Source organism: Macaca nemestrina, chromosome 4 (genome assembly GCF_043159975.1).
Source record: "Macaca nemestrina isolate mMacNem1 chromosome 4, mMacNem.hap1, whole genome shotgun sequence".
Taxonomy (NCBI): Eukaryota; Metazoa; Chordata; class Mammalia; order Primates; family Cercopithecidae; genus Macaca; species Macaca nemestrina.
The window spans coordinates 67225143-67242213 of record NC_092128.1 but is presented as its reverse complement, the minus strand read 5'-3'; the positions used below and the strand labels follow the sequence as shown (position 1 = coordinate 67242213).

The window sequence follows — 17071 nt, the reverse complement described above, 5'->3', positions numbered from 1 at the left end:
ACTTTCTTCTGCTCCCTTTCTTCTTTTAACTAAAAATTTCCCGGTATAATACCTCAATATAGTTTGTCTCTAGGACACTTTTCATGTCATCAATTTGTTAGCCATTTGGAGGGGAAGCAGGGTGACTGGTGGTTAAGAACATGGGCTTTGAGTCAGGTGGACCTGAACTAGATCACTTTCTAGCTACAGGATCTTGAAAAAATGACTTAGGTTCACTCTACGAGTCTGGGCCTCTTCTGTAAATTGAAAATAATAATAGTACCTACTGGATAGTACTGTTGTAAGGATTAGATGAGATCATGTATGTGCAGCAAGTAGCAAAGAGTCTAGTGCATACTAAATTCAAAATAAGTGTTAATTATTACTATTGTTATTACTGTAATCACACAAGTAGTTACAGGGACCAAGCTCTCCTTGCATCACGAAATGAAGTAGGAATGAGATGCAAAGTTAAATTCTTCACATTACTTGCTTTGGAATCTAGAGAAATCTTCCAAATTTACTCCCTAATCCAACTTTACTCCCATTATCAACCATTGCAAAGTTACTTCCTCAAATGTTTCTAACTTCAACTCATTTTCCTTGCCTTCTATTATTTGGGATCATTCTATAATTTCAAAATGAGAGCTACAGCTGCCAGACTTTCTTCAAGTAATGAAGTACTACACACTGGAAAGAATATTAAGGGAGGAGTATCACCAAGATTCTGTGGCGAGTTTAAGTCTCTCTAAAAAGACAATATGGGAAAGAGAAGTCAGAGAAATAGGCAAGGGAAAATACAACATTTTATTAGCCAATGGCAACCACCTATAGTGGTAATCCAGATAGGTAACCACGGAGAAAGATAAAGCATAGGTTGCCCATGAACAAGAAGACTTTCCTTTTTAAGGAAATGTACAAGGGTCCAGGACTTTGGCATAGGGCATGGTTTGCTTTCCTGCAATGTTATTTTAAACCTTCTCTTTAGTTTCAGATGCCTGAAGAAAATAATTTGTAGGATGTTTCAAAGTAGAGCTGTTGAAAACCAAAGAGTATTTAAAAAAAAAAAGCCCTGTTTTGGAGGAGAGAAAACAGAGACAGAGAAACTAGAAAACTAGAGTTAGGTTAAACAGAGAAGGAGTGGGCACTAAATCCTTGGAACTCCTGCTATAGGTAGGGCACACTATCTACAAGGACTTTTACCCAAAAGATAATGAAAAGACTTCCCAGATTACAAACTGAGAAACTAGGCAATTAACAGGATTGCATATCATCATGACTTGCAGGGCCATAAGTCAACCGGCAAGATCTTCATAACACGTTTATCTGCTCTACACATTAGATGTGAGGATGACTTGGCTTGATTCTGGTATCCTTCCTTTTCCATGTGCATCACTTCCAAAGTGAAGCTCTTAATTCAAGACACTGAATTTTTCACATTCAGAAAGATATTCTTCAAGAGAAGGTAAATTATCTTGCTAGAACCTCCAAACAAGCTTTCATGTAAATTGTCTGTATTTCCTAGGATTTCACCTAAATAATTAAATAATTTCTGCAGCTACAGAAAGGGTTTAATTTAGTTCAATATAACAGATGTGTTCAATGAGTTATCTGTTATATTATTTGAACATCACTTTTATGTAAATACAGATTAACTGCTAGTAAAAGTCTATAATCTGTATTTAACAGGAAAATTAAAAAACAAAGTTATAAGCTACTCATGCCTTTAAAAATAAATATTGAAGTAATATCACTCCCCAAATACTTTGACTTCCTTTAAAAGTAATCACAAAAGACAATCATATAGCAAGAAACTGACTACTCTGTATCTTGAAGAAATGTTATTCCAAAGACGAGATATGCTGTCAATAACAATTCTCTTTTTAAAGTTCTCAATGAATAGACGTATACAACATGCTTTCAATTATAAGTGTTCTTGGAAGTTAACATTTTACCAATGAAAAAGTTAAACAAGCTTTTAAAAATGTATTCCCATCCCATCAATCCAACTCTATTCATCTTTAGGCACAGAAACAAATGGTGAAAAGTTTGCTAGACTAAAAGACAATCTGTTACTGACCAGCTATGTGATTATGTTTCCAACTAAATTGCCTCATCTTTAGGACCCAAAAATTTCCTGTCATCTCTAGGGTCCAATGTTACTCTAAAATTACTCTTCTATACTCTTGAAGTGAGTTATCAATTTACACTTTGAAATACGTCTGTGTTCTGTTTGTGTCTTATTTTATGGCCAGAATAAGACCTTCTAAGAACAGAAATTAAATTTTCTAAAGTGGTTCTCTACTAAGCAGTAGCTGACACATCATCTTTTCACTATATAATAAAAACATAAATGAATCTCTTAAGTGACTTATTTCCCCACCTTTAGTAATAGTGCTTAGCTATGTAAACAGTGAATGAAAAACTGATTTCACAAATGAAAGTTCTGTTAGAGTTAAAATATATCACCTACTTGACAATATTAAAGACTATTACCTTTGAGCTGCTATTCGTCTAGACAATCAACAAAAGACAAGATAGTCCTACCACATTTTAATAAACCACTCTGATGTCACTGAAAAAGCTTTCAGATATTTAAAGAAAATTGGTTCCTTTAAAAAACTTGTGGACTTCTCACTTTAAACTTTGTAGCAGCAATCCCAAGTTTCTTACTGCTAATTTATAAAAGCCAGTTTAATATTATCCACTATTTTATCAAACAGAGAAAATTTCCATTTCTATAAAAGGTCAGAAACTTTTCCTTTAAAAAAGTACTATTATTAGTTGAGGTTTATATTTATTAGAACATCCAGCTTTGAAGGTAAAATTATGACACTGATCCATTTTCTAACTAAAAATCTCAATTAATGTTCTAAAAAATAGAACAATTATAAGTACTTAAAAATAATTAGTTACACTTTAAATTGAATCTGAGGAAGTCAGAATCTACATTAGATACTGAATTGTACTTACATTGCTAGTTCTACATGCTACTTACAGGACACTTCAAGTATATCATTTAGGCACTATGAATCAGTTACTCATCTACAAAATGTAACTATTTTCCTTTGGTATTGACAATGTAATGTCTAGCTCACTAGTAAGGAATTTATCACAAACCTATACAAAAATCTAAAGTATGTGTCTCTACCATAACAATTAGTCAACTCTCAATTTTCCAAAACAGAAAGATTAAGATGACCAGGTTCAGCAAAAATCTGAATATTGAATCAATTTAATAGACTTTTTTATCCCAGTTATTTTACTGTCTCTGAAATGGAGAACAAACGTTTTGTTTTTTTCCTTCCACCAGCATTATTAACATAAGGCTTAAAGTACTGGTGGAATGAAATCGTACATGACGGCTGAAGTCCACACAGAGAGCTACACATAAATGTGTACCCCTGAAGAAATCAAGTATAATGCGTGTCAGTAGTGATTAAGACTACAGGTACAGAACATAAAACAGAATTGCTTGAAAGGATTAATTGTGGGAATGAAAATTAAGGAAATGACATTTGTTTTTTACTTTTTTTCCTTTGTTCTACTATTTAAAAATAATGACTATATTGCTTTTCCAAACAAAAAATATAGAAAGCTAGATCATAAGTACAGAGGTCCAGCAGTGTTTTGCATATAGAAGAAACTCAATTAAAAAAAGTTTTGAATAAGTAAGTAAAGGTATGCATTCTACCTGGGAGAAAGGAAACTAAGAAATACATTCCCACTAATGGTTCAAGAATGAAAAAGCAGTTATTATTTACAGTGCCACATCTGTGTTTTACTGAGACTGGAATATTCATACAGCTTCCCTTAGCTTCTACTACACATATAATATTTATTATTATACAGCACTTAAAAAGTAAATAGGTTATTATATTGTGTGGATTTACAAGATTTTAATTTTAAAATTTAGCATAAGCATACTTGTGCCCTCTGGATTTAAAAAAACAAAAACACACAAAAAAGGAAGCTTCACAAAACCCATGCAATGTACTAAAAAAGATCACTTAACTGATACAGCCCTCCCCCGAAAGTCAATTCCATGCTCCCGTGCAGCTCAGTGGCGGGAGACATCACCAGCATAGAGTACCTTGAAGAGGTATTTGGAGATGAGCCAGCCATCTGCAACTTTGGGAAATCTCTTTAAAAAAAATAACAACAACAACACACAGATATTTAAGAAACCTGCCATCATGTTTACAATTCAAAACTGAATAGCCCAACTAAGATGGCTACATATAATTTTGAAGCAGTAACCACTACTTTTACCTACTAAATAAATGAACTGTTAAGATAAATATGAGTTACACTTGGCACCTAAACGAAGCTAGTTCCTTGCAGATTACTGTATTGGAGAGGCTAAGGTGTCCGTAAGTCATAGAAATATGTGAGCAGAAATTGTTCCCTGTTTACTTTTACCTCTATCATTCTTTCTCAGATATAATAAACTAATCAGTATAATAGACCTCAAAGATGAGCAACGGCTTGACTGAACTTGCTGGCTATGCACCTCAGAACTTATAAGATTGGTTAAGAAAAAAATCACTCACTTTGGGACAATATGGCTCAGAAAATTTCCAACTTTAAAAATAAATACACATTTTTTAATGTTAACTTTTCTAAAAGTTATAAACAAATACATTTTGAAATGTAGCCATTCTTTTTTTTGCCTAAGAATTGTTAAAACTTTTATGTTTTCTTCCCTGTATGAGAGCAGCACTTAGATATTATATAAAATGTTGGTCAGTTTAACCAACGTTGACTAAATGCCTACTCTATCAAAAACACTGTTTTATTTGTTACAGCTTCCAATTCTTGTTTAACAAATCACCAACTGGAAAAGTACTAGAAATTTTTGCTGTATTTTTTGGAAATTGCTAGTATAATAATATCGGAAAACTCCAAAGCCAAATTTCTGAAATAACATTCCCAAAAAATAACATTTCCTTCTCTCACAGTCAAACACTGAAATCTCCAACAGCAAATGGTCCCACACCTTTCCAAACACTTAGATCCTTTATAAAACCAATACAAGACAAACACATATAGCTAGTAATGTGACGTGAAAAATGAAAGGAAGGAGGTACATACAGTTGTGCCACATCTACGCATCTGCCATTCACTCTATTCTCTTACTTCCATAACATTTTAAACAAATATTAAATTTGGAAAAACATATCCAAAAGGATCTTTAACTTGGTACGCTAAAGCTTATATTAGAACATAATGTTCTTGCTATAACTACAACAAACAAAAATGAAATTTCTCAACATTGAAATGTATATCAGAATAGCATGCTTTTCATTGCAAATAACATCAATTCCTAATGTTTAAACCATATTTACTATCTCTATTATTTGTGATTTATAGATTTAAAAACTTATCAAAGTAAAAACAATTTCCATGAAAATCTGACTGAAAGAAATTTTACTACAAAAAATGTACCAAATAAGCATATCATGACCAGATTTATGGCATTTCTTAACCAATCCCTCATATACGGTGAGAAACAATTACTGAAAATATCTCGAAACTCAATTTATAGGGTTTTTGTGTGTGTTTGATTTTTAAGAGACAGGGTCTCACTTTATCATCCTGGCTGGAGCTCAGTGATGCATTCATAGCTCACTGCAACCTCAAATTCTTGGGCTCAAGTGATCCTCCTGCCTTAGTCTTGTGAGTAGCTAAGGCTACAGGTGCATGTCACCAGGCTTAACTAATGTTTTTATTTATTTATTTATTTTTTTGTAGAGACCAGATCTTGCTACGTTGCCCAGACTGGTCTTGAACTCCTGGGCCCAATGAATTATCCTGCCTTGGTCTCCCAAAGCATTGGGATTACAGTTGTGAGCCACGATGCCTGGCCTAGATTATGTTTGTTATGTTTTTTAAAAGTTGTTAGTAGGCTAGCCTCTGTGTCCTGATTTTCATTTTGGCTGTGAAAGACCACGGGAAAATTTTCTTAAATTTTTCACTTATTTGTAGGATTTAATTGCTTTAATTACAATTTAATACAATTAAGCCATTCTAGACAAGTTAAAAGCAACCAGAAATATCTGGACCAAACAATCCACTATATTCCAAGCTATCTGTACTCAAATTTCAACAACTCTCATTTTACAGATGAGAAAAGGCAGGCCCAGAGACAAAGCTGCCAAGACCCAGCAATCAGTGTTCTCTGTAGCTTCAAGCTGACCTACTCCTTAGGAGATAGGCAGGACTTGACTGATGGAGGATAATTAGTCAGTTCATTTTCCTGGTTGGTTAGAGTTCTCACTGACAACCCCAGAAGGAAGGGGGAAAAAAATGAGGTAGTGAAACATGTAATGGGAAGGAATATAAATATTTGTTATATAAAATGTAAATCCTTAGCAAGTAGAAGTGCTGCTCTTTAAAAAAATAGGTGTATGACAAAGCTCACATTATTTCAAAGTGGCCCAAGGCTTGTTTGTAGAAGAGTTCTTATTTGAGATGGAAACAAAACCTTTTGTTATAAAATATATAATGTTAAAAGAAAATGAAACAGTATTTATCATTATGTAGCTTAGAAAAATAGTTGAGACAAGACCAAAAAAACCAGGTTCAGAAAGCGTTTTGCTCAAGAACAAAATTCATTCAAATACAACAGCATAATTTTACCATATAGTTATTTCAAGAGTAAGTTTCTGAAATTTCAGGCAAAGGCAGAATCAACTCAGAGATGGATATGCAATAGAAGAATGCTTCTATACTGAATACTGAAGACAGACAGCATTTCCTGACCCAAAAAGTATGTAATTTTCAATATCAAATAATTGATTCATAATTTTATTAATACTGAAATTAGCCCTCACACAGAAAAGACTATTGGCCACTGTTTTAAACAAATAAATTTGCCTTGATGATAAAACTGAATATGTTTCTAATTCACGAATATGATATTTACTCTTCTATATTTTGCTCCAACTTTGTTTTCCATTCATTTCCATTTCTTTGATCATTGAATCACTATCATGACTGATATAATCGATGAATTTTAACACTTAAGAAAAAGTAAGCCTTTAGCTTTTGCTATATCTATTCTATTTTTTTCTTTCTCTCTGCACATATATTTTTTTTCTAATAAAGTTGCAGGTAGATATCTTTATATAAATGCACCAAGATGGATTATGGAAAAGACTCCTAGGTAAAATGGTCTGTAAATGGATTACCATTTGTAAAACAAATAAAACTAATTCAGACTTTTCACAAGTCTTGTCTATAAATTGGCAGTATCATATAGAACATATTCTATTACTAACATTAAGGTGAGTTGCTTAAAATCTTCCACTTTGTATTTATATATGAGAAAAATTTTTCAGTGAAGCAACAGTTAAAAGTGCTATAGTACTGTACAGCTAGCAATGAGACTATCTTTTACACAACATTTTTCATCTTTTAACAGGTTCTGAAGTTAAAATGTAGTACTATATATAAGTTTTCTTAAGCTTTAAAAATACTGCTTTAAAATGCCATTTACAGGTAGGTGGTAGGTATTAATATTTTAGAAACAAAGTATTTGTTCACTGATTTAATAATTTTTAAAATACTGAGTACCAAAATTGTACAAATCTTTTGAAGTTTATCAAGTGCAAATCTTATGAAGTTTAAAGGTCATAACTTTAAAGAAAAGAAAATGTAGAAAATTTTGAATAAAATAAAAATATAGATCACAAGAACAATGGAAATCAACTAAACAGTGACAACTATTAATGAAAATACCCTTCATCAAATTAAAGTATTTGAATTTATGGATACTAAAATTTTAATTTTTATTAAAATATTTTAAATTATATTAAATATATCTCTACTATAGGGTCATCTTAGGTTCTTATACCAAGAAATCTAAGCCCCAGGCTCAGTGGCTTACACCTATATTCCTGACCCTTTAGGAGGTGGAAGCAGGAGGATCATTTGAACTCAGGGGTCGAGATCAGACTGGGTAACATAGTGAGACTCTGTCTCTATAAAAAATTTAAATTAAAAAAAATCTATGAGAGCTATTTAAAAATTCAGAGATTTAAAGTAAAAATATAGTGTATATGCAAACACACATAAATATTTGGCATTCAAAATTTTAACATACTTCGGTCAACTCTTAATTAGGCTATATATTAGAAATAATACATCAGAATAGGAATTTATCATTAGACTTCTAGCAAAGCAGTGTGCAGCGATATTGTTCACCTTAAGGAAAAGAGGTAACAATATCATAAAATTATTTTGAAAAGGACAACTCATTGAAATTACAATATCAGAAAGATGTAGGAACTGAGATTATTATTATGATACCCTCCTAAAATGAACAAAGTTCACTAAATTGTGCAATCTTTCCCTTGTTCTATAAAATGAGAAATATTTACTTTCTTTAGATGAGAAACATTAGCACAATAGAGTAAGCAAAACTGTTGAATTATGTAGCAAAATTAATAAGAAAGCAATTTTCCATTATTAAAAATAAAGTATGACTTGCTCATTACAAGTACTGTAAATCGCTCCATGCCAATTTGCAAAAATCACAAGGTCAAACTGGAAATGTCCCGTTAGTCTTCTGACAGAAACTTAAAGGGCTACAAACAGATAAATAAACATAAACATGAACTACCAGCGATCATCAATTTCTGTTAAAGAAATGAAATTGGATTACATTGTAGACTAAAACATTTCTGTAACTTTCTTATTAAAAAAAAAGACATTCAAACATATCTCAGATAATTTTATCAACAGTAGAATTTATTTAAGTCTTTTCATAATATCATCTTCTTTCTGGTAATCCCCCTTCCCCAGAAGCCAAATGTAAATTTTGAATAATTTTATTTGAAGAGATTTTGAAAGTGATGTTCACGTAAAATAAACCTGAAAAATTCCCCAGTATACCAAAGTTTAGAACCTTTAATAAATCTCTCATTCTGTAAATAAGTTAAATATTTAAATTGGGGAATGAAAATGATTTCTTGAAAATTCTAGTTTGGTTATAAAATATAAATATCATTTTGCCTATATTTCCTTATAAATAAATATATATACATAAGATTTTGTTCACCAAGAAATACCTATAACAAACACAGTAATTAAGAGTGCTACAATAATATGCCTCAAACAGAACCAAGTATATGAGAATTGTGTTATAAAATTTTAGACATTCAAAACAATATAAAACATTACAGAACTAAGATAAGAAAAATATTTCATATGTTTTAAAACAGAAATCATAAAGTCTCAAATGAAAAGTAAGTATAAAATAACAAACTCCCAACAGTAATCACATATGAAGAGTAATATCAATGGAGAAAAAAGGTCACTACTGATCAAAATGGGTTTATATAAAAATTAGTTCCACATGATAATAGTTTTTTTCCTATTCTAGGGTAATTAAAAATTCTCTCCACAAAAGAAATAGGCAAAAAGTCATGAAAAGAAAATGGAAAAAAAGTAATAAACATGAAAATATATTCAATTTCATTTCTAAATAAATATAAATTAAAATAACAAGATTATGTGTATATATATGTATATATTGCATTATATAAAATGTGTAGCACTCTGTTTTTAGCATCTATGTAGTTATTTTCTCCCAAATCTTAAATTTATTATAAAACATTAATATAGAGTTTAGTTTTATTCTATATGCAATTTAAAGCATAGAATCAAATTTACAAAGATATACATAACCCCAGACACTTCGAGAATTATGTGAATACGATGATTTTCTGAGATACAATATCTGCTTCAACTTTCCTAAATTTCCAAGTACATAACTTGGTGTTTCTCAGAGTGGCCTTTCCCATTGTCTAAAAGTCAAACTCTGGTGACCTTAAGAACCAATTTCTTATCTCTGGTATCATGTTTTGGCCTGAGTATATGGGATTTTATTGAATGAATTGTGTTCATATGTTACTACAGAAACAATTTAAGTCTCATTTTGTGTTCAAACCAAGATTTTCCAACAAAAGTTGGAAAGTCTTCAAAAATGAACAAAGAAAAGTCAAAAGCCAAATGAACAGGTTTATCATTATCCATTGTTTCTAACAGTGTTTACACTGTACTTCAAAAGATGGCCTCATGGGGAGGTAACTGTTTATCATCTAAGTCAGGAAGAGCTTTGAGGTTCAAGCCAGAGTTCCTGAGTAATGCTTAGGTATCATAACAGTTCAATCGGATTAGAGAAATTCTAAAATGTCAAGTCACAGGAGTTCTAACTTGTTTTAAGAATCCAAATCCAAGTCCTATCAGAAAAAAATATAGGAAATATTACTCTTACATGAATTTTTCAACAAATAATGACTGAGTTTCTGCCATATCGTAGGCTCTGCTCTAGAGATTTCGGATATACCAATGAACAAAACAGATGAAGATCTCAGCTCCAGTAAAGCTTACATTTTAGTGGAGGTGAAGAAAGATAATAAACAATAATCATAATAAGTACATAACATAGTATGTTAGAAGTTAAGACTTAATGTAACTCAGGGGAAAGAGGTCAGGAGTGCTTGAGGTTGAAAGGAGGGGAGGTGATTTATCATTTAAAATATAGTGGAAGGGTTAAACTTCACTGAGTAGTTTTCAAACGGATGAGGGTGTTAACCACTCAGACACCGGAAGAAGTGTGCTCCTTACACAGCAAACAGCCAGTGCAATGGTGCCTTGTGGTAGAATGTGCCTGATATAGTCAAGAAAAATCAAAAGACTGATAAGGGTAGAGAACAGTAACTTCTGGGGGAAAAATTAGTTGTACATAAATATAACTGGAAAAAATGTTAAGAATCAATATAAAATCTAAACTGAATGTCAGCAAGCCAAACGTTAAATAAGTATAATTAGCAGATTAAATTATAGGCAATTTAACAGTGCCTTATATTTAATCATTTTTTCTTTAATAAGTGCTACATTTCTAATTGACAGTCTATACTTTTCTGGTATATTCAGCTTTTTCTTTTTTCTTTTGGAGATAGAGTCTTACTCTGTTGTCCAGGTTGGAGTGCAGTGGCACAATCATGGCTCACTGCAGCCTTGGTCTCCTTGGGCTCAGGTGATCCTCCCACCTTAGCCTCCCAAGTAGCTGGACCTACAGATGCACACCACCATGCTCAGCTAATTCTTGTTTTTTGTTTGTTTTTGTTTTTTTGTTTGTTTTTCTAGAGGCAGGGTTTCACCATGTTGCCCAGATGGGTGTCAAACTCCTGGGGCTCAAGTGATCTGCCCGCCTTGGCTCCCAAGGTGCTGGGATTACAGGCATGAGCCACTGCACCTGGCTAACTTTTTCATTTTAATCAGTTATTTTCCATATAAACTTTACAAAAATCACGAATACATCCCATCCTCATGTCACCAAGCTGAAGTTTACGTTGTCTCTGATGACTTTACTGCTAAATTTCTATGTTTCTATTTTTCTTAATCTATGTGGGGCTAATAGTCAGTTCATAAATAATCAAAGTGACAGATGACATTTTAAAGAACTGCAATTTTCATCTGAGGTACTTTTATGCCTCCTTCTTGTGTAAAGCCTTCCCTGACCCATCCAAGAAAAACAGATTATTTACTCCTTTGTGCTACATCATGCTCGCTAATATACTTCTATTATGACTTGATGACATTAGTACACACCATTATTTGTTAATATGTCCCTCTTCTACCTTTCAAGACTGAGTTTCATGTGAAAGCATACCTTATTAATCTCATATCCTGGGCCCCCAGCACAGGGCCTAAATTTGTTGTTGAATAAGAGAACGAATAAGGTAAAGAGAATAGAAAAATTGTAAGAAAAAAAAATTGTGGGTGGAGGGAAGCCAAAAAAAGAAGAAAGTATACATCAAGTGTCAAATTTAAGGCATCTGTTTCAGAAAAAGAACAGGGAACTCAGGTTATGATTCATTTCCAAAGCAGAGAACAAGTAGAAGTAATATTTGGCCAAGAAAAATATGGAGGGGTGATGGTAAACGAGTATTCCTTGGGACTTCTTTTTACTGTGCTCTGTGACAAACTGTCCAGTTTTCTAAAGTAAGTGAGGATCAAGGAGTTGGAATCTTATATGTTATAATCAAAAAGTGGGATCCTCCCCATTTTAAAACGTTTTAATGGGAAGCAATAGAATTTGGGGGAGTTATACATTTATTCTTTATAGTAAATGTGCTGCTGCTATGAGTTTTGAAAAATAGAGAGAGTCATGTAACCATGACTATAAAACACATAACAGTTTCATCATGCAAAGAAATTCCTTCATCATGATGCTAGTCAACCCCCACCCTGCAACCTTTAATCCCTAGTACCACTTATCTATTCTCTGATACTACAGTTTGGTCTTTCCTAGAATGTCATATAAATGGAATCATATGTAACCTTTGGAGTTTTGCTTCTTTCATTTAGCCATAATGTATCTGACATTTATACATGTTGTTTTGTGTGGAAATTTTTTTCCTTTTTATTACTGAGTTTTCCCAGTGTATGAACATACAACAGTTTATCCATGCATCACATGAAAGATATTTGGGTTGTTTTAGTTTTTGACAGTTTTGAATAAAGCTGCTATAAACAGGTTTTTGTGTGAACTTATGTTTTCCTTTCTCTTGAGTAAAAGTGTGGGATTTGGGACTACTGGGATAGAAAAGTATATTTAACATTATAAGAAAATGACAAGCTGTTTTCCAAAGAGGTTCTACCATTTTGCACTCCCACCAGCGAGGTATAAGAGTTCATATTTGCTCCTCGCCCCCAAAAGAGCTTGATAAAGGTGTGCAGTGGTACCTAATATGGTCTGAATTTGCATTTTCCTAATTACTAATGATGCTGAACATCTTTTCATTTGTTTACTTGCCATATGTGTATCTTATTTGATGAAATATCTGTTCAACTCTTTGCACATTTTAAAATTGCATTGGTTTTCATATTATTAATGTTTTTATAGAAGTTCTTTGTATATTATGCATACAATCCCTTTGTCAAATATGTGATTTGCAAATATTTTTTCCAGGTCTATGGCTTGTCTTATCATTAACAATGTCTTTCAGGGAGTAAAAGCTTTTAATTTTGATGAGGTCCACTTTATCCTTTTTTTTTTTGTTTTATGGATTGTATTTTTGTCGTTATATATAAAATCTGTTTGCCTAATTAAACAAAGATATTCTACATTTTTAAGAGTTTAATACTTTTAAATTTTGTGTTTACACCTATAACCCACTTTGAGCTAAATGTGAGGTAAGGAACAAGGTTCACTTTTTTTCTGCACACGGGTATTTGATTAACACTAGTACTATTATTCTTAAAGATTATCACTTTTCCATTAAATTGTCTTTGCATTAGCAAAATAAATCAAGCATATTTACGTGTATCTTTTTCCAAACTCTCTATTCTTTTTTTTTTTTTGAGACGGAGTCTCACTCTGTCGCCAGGTTGGAGTGCAGTGGCATGATCTCGATTCACTGCAACCTCTGCCTCCTGGGTTCAAGTGATCTTCCTGCCTCAGCCTCCTGAGTAGCTGGGACTACAGGCATGTGCCACCACACCCAACTAATTTTTTGTATTTTTAGTAGAGACGGGGTTTCACCATGTTGGCCAGGATGGTCTCGATCTCTTGACGTCGTGATCCACCCGCCTCGGCCTCCCAAAGTGCTGGGTCTATTCTGTTTATCTATATATATAAGCTTTCACCAAAAACACATTGATTACTGTATCTTAACAGTAAGTCTTAAAGTCAGATAATTTGAGTTTCCAACTTAGTTCTTCCTTTGTGAAATTGTTTTGCCTATTCTAGTTACTTTGCCTAGCCATATAAATTTTGGAGTAAGTTTTATATCTACAAAAAAAGCCTTCTAAAACTTTGAGATTGCATTGAATCTATAGAACAATATGAAAAGAACTGACATCTTAATGAGTTTTCCAATCCGTAATGAAGAATTATCCATCCAAAATATCAACGGTATCAATGTTGAGAAACCCCGTTGCAAACCTCCGTAGATGCCTTTTAAGGAATTTTTCTTCTAATACCTAGCTGTAAAGATTTTTTTTAACATGAATCAAAGTTGAATTCTGTCAAATGCTTTTCTATGCACCTATTAGTATGATCCTATGATTTTTATTCTTTAGTCTGCTAATAAAATGAAATACATCGATTTTCAAATACTGAAGCATCCTTGCATTCCAGTGTGATCTGTCAATATTTATTGAAGATTCTGATGCCTGTGTCCATGAGGTGTATTGGTATAGACAGTCATTTCTTCTTTTAATGTATTTCACTTCATTGTGCTTTGCAGATACTGTATTTTTTACACGTTGAAGGTTTGCGTCGACCCTGCATCCAGCAAGTCTTTTGGTGCAAATTTTCCAATAGCATGGCTTACTTTGTGTCTCCCCGTCATGTTTTGGTAATTCTCACAGCATGTAAAACTTTTTCATTATTATTGCATCTGTTATGGTGAAGAGTGATCAGTGATCTTTGATATTACTATTGTAATAATTTTGGGGTACCATGAACCACACCCGTATAAAATGGCAAGCTTTATTGATAAATGTGTGTGTTCTGAATGCTCCAGCTACCAGCCATTTCCCATCTCTCTCTTTCTCCTCAGGTCTCCCTATTCCCTTGAGACACAACAATATTGAAATTAGGGGCCGGGCACGGTGGCTCAAGCCTGTAATCCCAGCACTTTGGGAGGCCGAAGACGGGTGGATCATGAGGTCAGGAGATCGAGACCATCCTGGCTAACATGCTGAAACCCCGTCTCTACTAAAAAAATACAAAAAACTAGCCGGACGAGGTGGCAGGCGCCTGTAGTCCCAGCTACTTGGGAGGCTGAGGCAGGAGAATGGCGTGAACCCAGGAGGTGGAGCTTGCAGTGAGCTGAGATCCAGCCACTGCACTCCAGCCTGGGCAACAGAGCGAGACTCCATCTCAAAAAAAAAAAAAAAAAAAAGAAAAAAAGAAATTAGGCCAATTAATAATCCTATGATGGCCTCTAAGTGAAGAGTGGCATGTCTCTAACTTTAAATCAAAAGCTGTACATGATTAATCTTATTGAGGAAGGCATGTCAAAAACTGAGATAGCCAAAAGCTAGGCCTCTTGTGCCAGTTAGCCAAGTGGTGAATACAAAGGAAAAGTTTAAAGGAAATTAAAAGTACTACTCCAGTGAACACATGAAAGAAGTGAAGAGTCTTACTGCTGATATGAAGGAAGTTCAAGTGGTCTGAATAAAAGACCAAACCAGCCATAACATTCTCTTAAGCGAAAGCCTAATCCACAGTAAGGTCCTCTCTTTAAAGCTATGAAGGATGAGAGAGGCAAAGATGCTGCAGAAGAAAAGTTTGAAGCTAGCAGAGATTGGTTCATGAAGTTTCGGGAAAAAAAGCCATCTCTGTACATAAAAAAAATAATAAAACAAAAAGGTGAAGCAGCAAGTGCTGATGGAGAAGCTATGGTAACTTATCCAGAAGACTGAACTAAAATAACTGATAAAGGTGGCTACACTAAACAACAGATTTTCAATGTAGACATAACAGCTTTATACTGGAAGAAGATGCCATCTAAACCTTTCATAGTAAAAGAAGAGAAGTTAATGCCTGGCTTTAAAGCTTCAAAGGACAGGCTGACTCTCTTATTAGGGGCTAATGCAGCTGGTGGCTTTAAGTTGAAGCCAATGCTTATTTACCATTCCAAAAATCCTAGGGTACTTAAGAATTATGCTAAATCTACTCTGCCTGAGCTCTATAAATGGAGCAACAAAGGCTGGATGACAGCTTCTCTGTTTACAGTTTGGCTTACTAAATATTCAAAGCCCATTGTTAGGCCGGGTGTGGTGGCTCATGCCTGTAATCCCAGCACTTTGGGAGGCCGAGACGGGCGGATCACGAGGTCAGGAGATTGAGACCATCCTGGCTAATACAGTGAAACCCCGTGGAGATCGAGACCATTCTGGTCTAACACGGTGAAACCCGTCTCTACTAAAAAATACAAAAAACTAGCCAGGCGAGGTGGCGGGTGCCTGTAGTCCCAGCTACTCGGGAGGCTGAGGCAGGAGAATGGCATAAACCCAGGAGGCGGGGCTTGCAGTGAGCTGAGATCCGGCCACTGCACTCCAGCCTGGGTGACAGAGCCAGACTCCGTCTCAAAAAAAAAAAAATTAGCCGGGCGTGGTGGCAGGCGCCTGTAGTCCCAGCTACTTGGGAGGCTGAGGCAGGAGAATGGCCTGAACCCGGGAGGCGGAGCTTGCAGTGAGCTGAGATCAAGCCACTGCACTCCAGCCTGGGTGACAGAGCGAGACTCCGTCTCAAAAAAAAAACAAAAAAAACCCCAAAAAAACAAAGCCCATTGTTTTGATCCACTACTCAGAAAAAAGATTCCTTTCAAAGTATTACTGCTCACTGACAATGCACCTGGTCATCCAAGAACTATGACAGAGATGTACCAGGAAATTAATGTTGTTTTCATGGCTTCTAACATAACATCTAATCTGTAGCCCAGGGAACAGGGAGTAATTTAGACTCAAGTTTTATTACTGAAAAAGTATATTTCTTAAGGCTCTAGCTTCCATAGACAATGAGTCTTCTGATGGATCTGGGCAAAGTAAATTGAAAATCTTCTGGAAAAGATTCATCAAGAACATTAGTGATTTATGAGAAGAGGTTAAAATATCAACATTAACAGGAATTTGGAAAAAGTTGATTCCAACCCTCATGGATGACTTAGAGGGGTTCAAGACTTTGGTGGAAGGACTCATTGCAGATAACATGGAAATAGCAGGAGAACTAGAAGTGGAACTTGAAGATGTGACTGAATTATTGCAATCTTATGATCAAACTAGAACAGATGAGGACTTCCTTCTCATGGATCAGCAAAGAAAGTGGTTTCTTGAAATGGAATGTACTCCTGGTGAAGACACTGTGAACATTAGTAAAATGACAACAACAGAAGATTTAGGATACTAAATAAACTCAGTTGATAAAAAGCAGTGGCAGGGTTTGAGAGTACTGACTCCAATTTTGAAAGAAGTTCTACTGTGGGTAGAACGCTACCAAATAACATTCTTTCACTCTTATTGCCCAAGCTGGAGTGCAATGGCACGATCTCGGCTCACTGCACCCTCC

The 17071-nt window shown here is 34.2% G+C and overlaps 1 protein-coding gene across 18 annotated transcripts in view; it reads right to left on the bottom strand.

Moving 5' to 3' along the window:
- LOC105475447 (RUN domain containing 3B) overlaps positions 1–17071 on the bottom strand; it is a 192874-nt gene that overhangs the window by 123647 nt on the left and 52156 nt on the right. For 12 of the 18 annotated variants that reach the window (XR_011622109.1, XR_011622110.1, XR_011622111.1 and 9 more), the window contains exon 3: positions 4073–4123. The exons of 5 other annotated variants lie outside the window; for them this stretch is intronic. Coding sequence is in view for 4 of the 13 variants with exons in the window: in XM_011730680.2 (XP_011728982.2) it covers positions 4073–4123 (51 nt within the window). In the remaining 9 variants the exon portion in view is untranslated. Of the gene's footprint in view, positions 1–3994; positions 4124–17071 lie in introns of those variants that run through there. One more of the 18 variants, XM_071094777.1, reaches the window with a different exon arrangement.